The sequence below is a fragment of the Terrapene carolina genome, unplaced genomic scaffold (genome assembly GCF_002925995.2).
Source record: "Terrapene carolina triunguis isolate 2854851 unplaced genomic scaffold, T_m_triunguis-2.0 Scaffold33976, whole genome shotgun sequence".
Lineage (NCBI taxonomy): Eukaryota > Metazoa > Chordata > Testudines > Emydidae > Terrapene > Terrapene triunguis.
Window position 1 is genome coordinate 1 of NW_020698327.1, and position 9,017 is coordinate 9,017.

At 62.4% G+C, this 9,017-nt stretch overlaps 1 protein-coding gene across 1 annotated transcript; it reads right to left on the reverse strand.

Moving 5' to 3' along the window:
- Window positions 1-38: 38 nt before the first annotated feature.
- On the reverse strand, window positions 39-8,891 carry LOC112124632 (pleckstrin homology-like domain family B member 3; the record flags this gene model as incomplete). The annotated part of the gene is made up of 11 exons (XM_026663845.1): window positions 8,855-8,891; window positions 8,190-8,293; window positions 6,612-6,855; window positions 6,026-6,157; window positions 5,463-5,600; window positions 4,946-5,074; window positions 3,249-3,404; window positions 2,047-2,157; window positions 1,437-1,523; window positions 336-431; window positions 39-138 (listed from the first exon to the last, which is right to left on the reverse strand). Coding segments are annotated over exons 3-11 (1,183 nt in total), but the record flags the coding sequence as incomplete, so codon positions are not given.
- Between the last annotated feature and the right edge of the window lie 126 nt (window positions 8,892-9,017).

Sequence of the window (9,017 nt, forward strand, 5' to 3'; positions counted from 1 at the left end):
CACACACACACACATCCTTCCCATCCCCTCCCTCCTACCGTTGGCTTCGAGCGAGAGGGGGCGCTGGGTGGGGCGGGGGACCAGCCGGTCCCCCCGTCTTCGAGGCAGGCTCCTCGATCTCTGCAGCCCGAAGGAGCTCTGGAGAGAGACAGCAAGGGGGTCGACGAGCGGGGTTCACCCCACCCCCAGCCCAGGTACCCCGACACTGCCCGCCCCCAGGGCTCTGCCCCCTCCTAGCCGTCGGGGTGGGGGACAGGAAGGGGCACAGACACAGGCGAGCACAGACACAGAGCAGAGACGGCGGGGACGGGCACAGGACAGACGGACACACACACCTGGACGGAGCTGCGGACGGAGAACACGCAGGCCGGGTCGCGCTGGTCGCAGCCCAGCACCACGACCTTCCGATCCGTCTTTTGGGTGAACATGAGCTGCAGAGACACGGAGACATCGACGTACGGACAGACACACGGACACGGCAGGGGTGGGGCTCCCAGCCCGCCCTGCTCTAACCACTAGCCCCCACTCCCCTCCCAGAACCAGCGAAAGAGTCCAGGTGTCCTGGCTCCCAGCCCCCCTGTTTTGATCAACAGACCCCATTCCCAAGGAGAGAACCCAGGAGTCCTGGCTCCCAGTTCTCCTCGGAGCCACCTCTCTGCAATGCCTGGAACTCACCAGCAGGTGGCAACATGACCCCACCTGCCCAGGTGTGAGGAAGTGGGAATGTTCTGCCTGTCTTCTCTGAAGACACAGTGGGTGCCTCAGTTTCCCCTATGTGTTACTCAAGTTTCTGGTGGTGGGAGGGGAGGGCAGGTGTGACACTGACTGGCTGCCTGGGACAGAGAACTGGCCGGACACGCTGTAGCTTGGCACCTGATGGCCGGGCCCCCTCCTCTGCCAGAATCAGGGGGCGGTGTCCGTGCTGGCCCGGGTCAGAGACAAAGGAACAAGGAGAGGGAACAGGCGGGTCTGGGGCCAGGTCAGGCTCCTGCTTGGGACTCAGAGGGGGGAGTCCAGGGCTCTGGGGCCCCCCACATGGACTTTGCTGCAGGTCCCTTCTCCCTGCGCTCCCAAGCTCTGTTCTACGCTGGGCTCCCGGCTGCGTCACACGCTGCCTGGGAGTCGCTGCTGGCCTGGGTCTCCGGGACACCGGGTCAATGTGTTTCTTAACCAGGGGCTCCCGGCCCGCAGCTGGAGGGACCCAGGCATCCGGGGGGGGGCCAAGGGGGGGCACAGCCTTGGGATACAGCAGAGAAGCTTTGATCTGAATGGGAGCAGGCAGGGGTGGGGGGCCAGGGAGGGGAACTCTAGCGGGTGGGGAAGGGAGAGGTGGGGGACACAGGATGGGGGGGGGGGAGAGAACCTGGCAGGTGGGAGACAGGTAGGTGGGGGCACAGGATGGGTGTGCCGGGGGGACCCCGGCGGATGGGGGTTACCTTGGTGAGCTCCTGGTTACTGACGGGTGAGTCATCTCTGCTCTCGTCTTCACAGACTTTGCCCAGCTCCTCCAGCCGACGCCTCTCCTGGAGACACAGGCCGGGGCAGAGGTCACCTCCTGGGGTCCTGCCCCACCCCCTACCTCGCCCCCCACTCAGCTCCACAGGGTCCTGTCCCATCCCCTGCTCTCACCCACTGGGTCCTGCCCCGCCCCTGGGGTCCTGCCCTGCCCCCCACTCCGATCCACGGGGTCCTGCACTATCCCCTGCTCTCACCCACTGGGTCCTGCCCCATTTCCTGCTCCACCCCATAGGGTCCTGCCCTGCCCCCTACTTAGATCCATGGGCCCAGCCGGCCCGGCAACCCCCCTCCCCCCCACTCTGGGAGGGCAGTGGGGTCTCATGGTTAGAGCAGGAGGCTGGGAGCCAGGACTCCTGGGTTCTATCCCAGGTCTGGGAGGAGAATGGGGGTTAGATGGGGATTGGGGGCTGGGAGCCAGGACTCCTGGGTTCTATCCCAGGTTTGGGAGGAGAATGGGGTTAGATGGGGATTGGGGGCTGGGAGCCAGGACTCCTGGGTTCTTTCCGGGTAGGGGGAGGGTTTCCTCACCAAGTTGAGGCTCTGGACAGCCTCTCCCTTCTCCTGCGCCAGCTTGCGGCACTCGCCCGCCATGTGCTCCTGCACCGAGCGCACCTGGGCCTCCAGCCTGCGCACCTTCCTCTGGGGGGGAACGGGGGAGGGTGAGAGTCCTGCGGGGGAGGCGACACCCCCTCACCCCAAGAGCCCAGGTGTCCCTACCCGGGACTTAGCAAGGGGGAACCCCACCCCTGGGGGCCCCCCTGCATTGAATTGTGGGGACAGCCCCCCACCCAGGAGGTGGGTAAGACCTGGCACCGGATCCCAATGCCCCCCTGGAATGGAGTCAAGGGCCCAGCCCTCCCAGGTGCCATCCAGGAGCAGAGTAAGACCCGGTGCTGGATCATCCTGCCCCCCTGGAATGGGCTCTGGGTGGAGCAGGATCCCCCATGCCCTCTGGAACGGACTCACTGCTCAGGACCCGGATCCTGGCACCCCTGGAATGGATTCCGGGTGCCATTGCCCTGGAGGAAGGTAAGACCTGGATCCCTGTCTCTGGGTCCCCTCCCCCTCTGGATCGCACTCTGGTTGCCGGAAGACCTGGAACAGGACTTTCCGGTCACAACCTGGAGACAGATCCCAGTGCCCCTGGAATGGAGTCGCAGGTTCCACCCCGGGAGGAGGATAAGATATGGAGCCGGATCCCAGTGCCCCTGGAATGGAGTCGCAGGTTCCACCCCGTGAGGAGGGTAAGATATGGAGCCGGATCCCAGTGCCCCTGGAATGGAGTCGCAGGTTCCACCCCGGGAGGAGGGTAAGATATGGAGCCGGATCCCAGTGCCCCTGGAATGGAGTCGCAGGTTCAATATGGAACCAGGTCCTGATGCCCCTGGAATGGAGTCGCAGGTTCCAACCCAGAAGGAGGGTAAGATATGGAACCGGGTCCTGGCACCCCTGGAATGAATTCCGGGTGACACTGTCCCGGAGGAAGGTAAGACCTGGATCCCTGTCTCTGGGTCCCCTCCCCCTCTGGATCGCACTCTGGTTGCTGGAAGACCTGGAACAGGACTTTCCAGTCACAACCTGGAGACAGATCCCAGTGCCCCTGGAATGGAGTCGCAGGTTCCACCCTGGGAGGAGGGTAAGATACAGAACCGGATCCCTGGTGCCCCGGAATGGAGTTGCAGGAGGAGGGTAAGACCCGGAGTGGATCTCTGAGGATTGGCCCCACTCACCTTCCTCTCCTTGAGCCTCTCCTGCACCTGGGCCACCTGGCGGGCCAAGGCCTGGCAGGCCTCCTCCTTCTCCTCTTCCAAGCGGCTCTCACGCTCCAGCTGCTGAAACTCCAGGTCCTCGTAGCTCTTCAGTGCTCCCTCCAGCATCTCCGACGTCTGCAGGGAGGGAGATCCCGTCAGGACTCCTGGGTTCTAACCCAGCTCTGGAAGGGGAGGGGGGTCTAGTGGGTTACAGCGGGGGAGGGGGCTGTTACGTCTGGGCTATATATAAGAATGGCCATACTGGGCCAGCCCAATGGTCCATCTAGCCCAGTATCCTGTCTTCCAACAGGGGCCGATGCTCGGTGCTTCAGAGGGCAGTTACTGAGTGATCCATCCCGTCATCCACTCCCAGCTCCGGGCAGTCAGAGGTTTAGGGACATCCAGAGCAGGGGGTCATGGCCCTGACTACTAGCCGTTGATGGACCTATCCTCCAGGTACTTACTTAATTCTTTTTTTAACCCAGTTATAGTTTTGGCTTTCACAACGTCCCCCGGCAAGGAGTTCCACAGGTTGACTGTGTTGTGTGAAGAAATACTTCCTTTTGTTTGTTTTAAACCTGCTGCCTAGTAATTTCATTGGGTGATGCCTGGTTCTTGTGTTACGAGAAGGAGCAAATAACACTTCCTTATTCACTATCTCCCCTTAGTCGTCTCTTTTCTAAGATGAACAGTCCCAGTCTTCTTAACCTCTCCTCATATCGCAGCCGTTTTATATCCCTAATCATTTTTGTTGCCTTTCTCTGCAAATTTTCCAATTCTAACAGATCTTTTTTGAGATGGGGCGACCACATCTGCACGCAGTATTCAAGGTGTAGGTGTACCATGGATTTATATAGAGGCAATATGATATTTTCTGTCTTATTATCTATCCCTTTCTTAATGATTCCCAACATTCTGTTCACTTTTTTGACTGCCGCTGCACATTGAGTGGATGTTTTCAGAGAACTATCCACAATGACTCCAAGATCTCTTTCTTGAGTGGTAACAGCTAATTTAGACCCCATCATTGTATATGTAGAGTTGGGATTATGGTTTCCAATGTGCATTGCTTTGCATTTATCAACATTGAATTTCATCTGCCATTTGGTTGCCAAGTCACCCAGTTTTGTGAGATCCTTTTGTAGCTCTTCGCAGTCTGCCTGGGACTTAACTCTCGAGTAGTTTTGTATCATCGGCAAATTTTGCCACCTCCCTGTTTACCCCTTTTCTCAGATCATTTATGAATATGTTGAATAGCACTGGTCCCAGTACAGACCCCTGGGGGACACCACTATTTACCTCTCTCCATTCTGAAAACTGACCATTTATTCCTACCCTTTGCTTCCTATCTTTTAACCAGTTACCGACCCATGAGAGCACCTTCCCTCTTATCCCACAACAGGTCACTTTGCTTAAGGGCCTTTGGGGAGGGACCTTGTCAAAGGCTTTCTGGAAATCTAAGTGCACCATGTCCCCTGGATCCCCCTCGGCCAGGTTTGCTGACCCCTCAAAGAGCTCTAATGGAACCCGGCCCCCCTCTGTGCATGTCCCTTCTACGCGTCCCCTCTGGGCCATATCAACCCACGTGGGCCACCCCGGGGTCTCTTCCTCTGGGCCGTAGCAGCCTGCCCAGCTCGACACAGGGTGGGACCTGCTGGGCCGTCCCGTGCCCCTACCTGCTGCAGCTGGCTCTGCATCCGCTCCCGCATGCTCTCGGGCTGGGTCTCCAGGTGGGTCTGGGACTCGGCGTGTTGCCTCTGGAGCTCCTCCACCTTGTGCCGCTCCTTCCCCAGCCGAGCCTTCTCCTGCCGGAGAAGGGCGGGGTCAGGAGCCAGGACACCTGGGTTCCGCGGACACACTCCCCCCCCTCCCCTGGCCAGACACCGTCCCTGACAGGCTGGGGAATAGGGCCAGTTTGGCGGGAGAGGAAGCAAAGAATGCTGGGGACAGGGCCAACCCACAGCAAAGGGTACTGGGAAAGGTGGGCACGCCTGGACAGGAGCAAAGGATTCTGGGATCGAGTGGGCAACGGGGAGAATGGCAAAGGATTCTGGGGAAAATGGGCCAAGGAGGGAGGGAACACAAAGGATTCTGGGAAGAAGCGGACAATGGGGAGGGAGCACAAAGGATTCTGGGAAAAGAGGAGCCCCGCAAAGGCTGCTGGGAGGCACGGAGACTGGGCAGGGGTCTGACCTTCTCTCTCTCGATGTGGCACCGGTGCACCGTCTCCGCGAACCTCCTCTGCAGCTGCAGGACCAGCTGCTCCTCGCGCTGAACCTCCCGCCACTCGGCCGCCAGCTCCCCCTCCAGCAGCGCCCCCTCCAGCTTCATCTGCCGGGAGCAGGGGGGGGTTAGACCCGGCGCCGCAGGGATCGGGGCCCACAGCACAGAGCCAACAGCGGGCAGCTCCCGCCCGCGATAGCCCACCAGACCCCACTCCTCTCCCACAGCCGGGAATGGAACCCAGGCGTCCTGGCTCCCAGCCCCTCCCGCTCTAACCCACGAGACCCCACTCCCCTCCCAGAGCCGGAGAGGACCCAGGCGTCCTGTCTGCACAGCTCAGTGTTTTCCCTCTCCCCAAACCCAGCTGCTCCTGCTGCGATTGTAGCAGGGACCCACCCAGCCCCTCCCCACCTGGCTGGGCGCGGTGCCCCGGCGAGACAGGTTTGCCAGGTGCCGGCAGCGGGGAACGCCCCCCACCCCCACCCCCCAGACATCCCCGTGACTCAGGGAGGGGAGCCCGGGGACGGACGCACCTCCATGTTCATCTCCTTCTGCTGGTGCTGCAGCTCCTTGATGCAATTCTCCAGCTCCGCTACCCGGCCCAGCGCCTCGTCCTGCTCCCCCCGCAGCCGGGACCCCTCCGCGCCCGCCTGGGGGCTCTCGTCCTGGGCAGGGGAGAGTGGGAGTGAACCAGCCCTGTCGACAAGGGGACCCCATTCCCTGCCCCCCGAGCCAGCCAGTTCCCTGCCCTGGGGCCGGATGGGAACCGGCGCCCCCTCGAGGGGACAGGCCCCATGTCACATTCCCTGCCCCCCTGAGCCAGCCAGTCCCTGCCCTGGGGCCGGATGGAAACCGGCGCCCCCTTGAGGGGACAGACCCTATGTCCCATTCCCTGCCCCCGTGAGCCACCCAGTCCCCGCCCTGGGGCCGGATGGGAGCCAGCATCCCCTCGAGGGGACAGACCCAGGGCCCCATTCCCTGCTCCCCTGAGCCTGCCCTGGGGCCGGATGGGAGCTGGAGCCCCCTAGAGGGGACAGGCCCCATGCCCAATTCCCTGCCCCCTGAGCCAGCGGGTCCCCCACCCTGGGGCCTAGAGGGGACAGGCCCCGCGCCACTCACCCCGTTCTGGGCACTCTCCGTGCTGCTGGCCTCGTCCTCCTCAGGGCTGTCGCTCGTGGCTCCCCCGGGGCCGGAGGAGAGACAATCGGCACCACCCACCGGCTGGGCCCGGACCGGCTCGGGGCCCTGGGCTGGAAATGGCCCCCTCCGCCTGTCCTGCCCCGCGGGGACCAGGACAGGGCATCGTGAGGTCTGGCTCAGCCCCGCCAGGGGCTCATTCTCCGGGAGAACCATGGCCAGAGACCTGCAACAGCAAGGGAGAGGAGGCGCTAGGGGGCACTGGGCTGCAGGGGGCCGGGTGGGGGGCTCTGCCCTGGCCCCGATGCCTCAGCTCATGTGACTCCTTTCTGGTTCCCTAAATCTCCCCGTATAACCAGCCCCCACACCCCACCCCAGAGGTGGCCGCATCTCAGCGCCGGGCAAGGGGTCCCTGTATTAATAGCCCCACCCCAGAGGTGGCCGCATCTCAGCCCTGGGTGAGGGGGTCCCTGTATCAATAGCCCCACCCCAGAGGTGGCTGCATCTCAGCACTGGATGAAGGGTCCCTGCATAAACAGCCCCCATTATAAGTGTTAACCCCAGGGACTCCCTGCCACTGGATATTACAGAGAGTGTCCCTTGCAGAGGTCCTGCCTTTGTCATTTCCCCGAGTCCTGCCCCTGGGACGAAGCCGAAGGCAGCCCAAAAGCGACCCTCCGGCACTCGGAACAGCTCTGCTGATAAAAAGCCGAACTGTCCCCATGGGTGTGGGGCCACCCTGCAGCAGGCAGACGGCCCCGTCCTCAATGCGCCATTCCTGCCCCAGAGGTGGCACCTCCCTGGATCTCTGGGGCGGGGGGACCGGGGAAGAGACGCCCGGCCTGGGCGAGTCCCAAGAGTGGGCCAAGCCCGGAGCAGGGAGGGGAATTTTCCGCTGGGCAGGCGAGAAGAGGGGTTTGTTTGCTCCAACAGGACAAAAGGAAATGATCAGCCCCTGCCCCCCGAGCCAGCCAGTCCCTCCCTGCCTGCCAGTTGTCCCCACTTCCTCACGGAACCCCCCCGGGGCTCTCGGCCCCTTGCCAAACTTGGGATGCAGCCACCTCTGGGGCGGGGCATGGGGCTTGTTATGCAGGGACCCTTCCGAGGCGCTGAGATGCAGACACCTCTGGGGGGGGGGGGGGGGAGCTGGTTATACAGCAACCCCTCGCCCGGTGCGAAGATGCAGCCACTTCTGGGGTGGGGCGTGGGGGCTGTTAATAAAGAAGTCACTTACCCAGCAGCTCCAAATTAGCAACAACCACATGCCAAAATGATTCCCCCTGCTGTCAAACAGGACACAGAAATTCTCCTTCACTTCCTGTCCCAAAACCTGTGGCAGGGCTGTTCACCAGATGCCATGTTTCTCCCCAGAGGTGGCCGCATCTCAGGGCTGCGCGAGGGGTCCCTGTATAAACAGCCCCCGGGTCCCACCCCAGAGGTGGCCACATCTCAGCACTGAGTGAGCATTCCCTGTATAACCAGCCCCAGTGCCCCACCCCAGAGGTGGCCGCATCTCCATGCTGTGTGCATTGGACAGGCTCTGTAGCAGGGAAAAATCACCTTGACCCTGGTTCACCCCGGCATTGGCACCTTCCGCTTTATCTCCAGTGCTAGATTGTCCCCACTTGAACCGGCGCCAGGGGCTGGCACTGCCCGGCCGGGTGCTGTGAATAGCAAAGGGGGTCAGAATTTTCCATGGGCTGGGGCAAACTGCTGATGTGGGGGCTGGGACGATCCTGGTCCCACGTGGGGGGGGGGGGGGGGGGGGGGGCGGGGCGCGGGGGGGGTGGGGGGGGGGGGGGGGGGGGGGTGGGGGGGGGGGGGGGGGGGGGGGGGGAGGATGCTCCAGCCGGTCTGTCTGAGGATCTCAAAGCACTTCAATATTGATTGATCTGTTCTGACAGCACTTCCACCGCCCCCTTCCCCCAGGGGATCATTTTTTCTGTTTGCTAGAAACGAGTCTTGGCTCCCAGCCCCCCCCCCCCACTCTAACCACTAGATCCCACTCCCCTCCCAGAGCCGGGGAGAGAACCCAGGAGTCCTGGCTCCCAGCCCCCCCACTCTAACCACTAGATCCCACTCCCCTCCCAGAGCCGGGGAGAGAACCCAGGAGTCCTGGCTCCCAGGCCCCCATTCTTTCCATTAATTAGCCCAGCAATCAATCAAGGGGCTCTCCCTTCACGAACCCGCCCCCCAATGAGGGCCACAGCCCCGGCCCCACTCACCCCGCAATCCGTGTGTGTGGGGGGGGGGCGATCCCTGGATTTCTCCAGGCCCCTCCTCCCTCTGCTCCCAGGACGCAGGCAGAACCCAGGTGTCCGGGAGTTGCTGTAGGAACTGGGGAAGAGAAGCAGGGTCAGGCGAGCCATGGGGGGAAGGTCACGAGCC